Source organism: Aplysia californica, unplaced genomic scaffold, assembly GCF_000002075.1.
Source record: "Aplysia californica isolate F4 #8 unplaced genomic scaffold, AplCal3.0 scaffold00229, whole genome shotgun sequence".
NCBI lineage: Eukaryota > Metazoa > Mollusca > Gastropoda > Aplysiida > Aplysiidae > Aplysia > Aplysia californica.
Window position 1 is genome coordinate 316,770 of NW_004797499.1, and position 1,954 is coordinate 318,723.

At 42.7% G+C, this 1,954-nt stretch overlaps 1 protein-coding gene across 1 annotated transcript in view; it reads left to right on the forward strand.

Annotated features, from left to right (window-relative positions):
• Positions 1-169: 169 nt before the first annotated feature.
• The window catches only part of LOC101862951 (leucine-rich repeat and death domain-containing protein 1), a 14,816-nt gene continuing 13,031 nt past the window's right edge, over positions 170-1,954 (forward strand). The window contains exons 1-2 of the mRNA XM_005099894.3: positions 170-371; positions 764-912. Of these exons, the coding sequence (XP_005099951.2) occupies positions 182-371; positions 764-912 (339 nt within the window). The 5' untranslated portion in view covers positions 170-181. The remainder of the gene's footprint in view (positions 372-763; positions 913-1,954) is intronic.

Sequence of the window (1,954 nt, forward strand, 5' to 3'; positions counted from 1 at the left end):
AGAGAGAGAGAGAGAGAGAGAGAGAGAGAGAGAGAGATCCGACAGACAGATAGACTGACAGATGGAGAGAGAGGGGGGTGGGATGGAGAGAGAGAAAGAGGGAGGGTGGGGTAGAGAGAGAAAGAGATCAGGCAGACAGATCGACAGACAGACTGAAGGAGCGACAGTCACTCCATACGACATGGATCTCCGAAATCCGGACAATATTTGTTTCGTAAAGTGGCCTATTCTACTGATGGCGTTGCTTTTGCACGCTCATTTACGCTGGAGATCAATTTTATTTCTTCGTTGCTACCTGACAACACAGATTGGAACTGCCCCCGAATTTCTTGCATCCCCTTCTCTATCTGATCTGAGGGGCAAAGCAACAGGTTTGATACGAAATCAGCTTTAAATAGATGTGCAATTTTCATAGCTGTATCCTTGATATTTTGTTTTCCCGTGCGTTCAAATTGTATGTCTATTTGTGAACTGAGCTCATATAGATCTAGAGAGTCTAGCGGCTGTAACTGTAAACCTAGCATACATCCATGATATAGCCTAATAAAAAGTTTCTTGTTTTCAATTTTTACTAGAATCTAGATATTCTAGATCTAGATCTAGATCTAGATCTAGAATCTAGTCTAGATCTAGATCTAAATCTGCTTGCTGTGTGTAAACTTTAGCAAATTTCATTCCAATTGTTTATGTTATTCATAATTTATTGATTTAAATACACTATAAGAAAAAGTTATTTACTGGATATACGTTTGGTATTTTTCAGATATGGGGGACAGACCACAGTCTGCCGGCGAGACAAAATCTTCTGGGAAGAAATCTGCTGTTGATTCCAAGAGCAAAGGTGAAAAGTCTGGGAAAAAATCTAAGAAGGCAACCAAATTGACCTCTCAACTGTACACCCAAGGCAACAAAGTAAGGATTGAGACAATAAGACATTTTGAGTCTGTCAGTTAATTACAGTCGAACCTGTGTAAGACGGCCACTCATTGTCAAGGAGAAGAGTGGCCATATAAGACAGGTGGCCGTCTTTGGCATCAAGATGAAGAAAACAAACCATTCCTTTCTGAGAAAACAAACTCTTCGATCCTTTCTGAGGTCCCAACCGAAGGTAGTTGCATTGTTGTTGTTGTTTTCGCTGGGTTTTCTTTTCTTTTGTTGCTGCTTTTGTGCGCGGGTAGCAATAAAATGAAATGTGTCAGACAAGGAGGACCAAGTGCTATATGGTATAACAAACACACGTACCTACTCGAAGAACAAGCAACGCTTCTGTCTCAAGTTCATGCTGACGTCCATTGTTACTTTGTTACAGACTGGGTAAACAGTGACCACTCATCTCACTTGCGATTTGTGTGTGGATTCTGGGCGGGGCTTATGGGTTATGAGGGATCACACGCTTCCCTCCCCAGCAGCTGAAAATTAATGTTGTTGCCTATTAGTCAACAGTGGGAGGGGCCTACGCAACATGATCAGTTGGAGGGACTACCTAACAACGACAGGGATTTCGGTTATGATGGCTCGCCCACAACGCCTGGGGCCAATGCTTGATTTATGACAAAATGTAATGGAGTCACTAAGGTGGCTGTCTAAGACAGGTGTTATTGCTTTGTGTGATAGGGGTTGTGTGTTGAAATATGGTGGCCGCGGCCGCGTTGGACAGGTGTCCGTTTTACACAGTCAAATTGTATAGAAAAAACGCAAGGGGGAAAATGGAAAGTGGCAGTTTGTGCAGGTGGCCGTCTTACAGAGGCGGCCGTCAGTGCAGGTTCGACTGTATTTTCTGTTTTATGGTTGCTTATATGTTGATTTTGTTATTTCTAAGAGTATACAGACCCGGTAAACGGGAATAAAGTCACGAAGTATACAGGGTGAAATCTTTTGTGATTTCGGAAAGTTTCAGCGCCCAGACCTAGTAGAGAGAGAGAGAATGAGAGAGAGAGAGAGAGAGAGAGAGAGA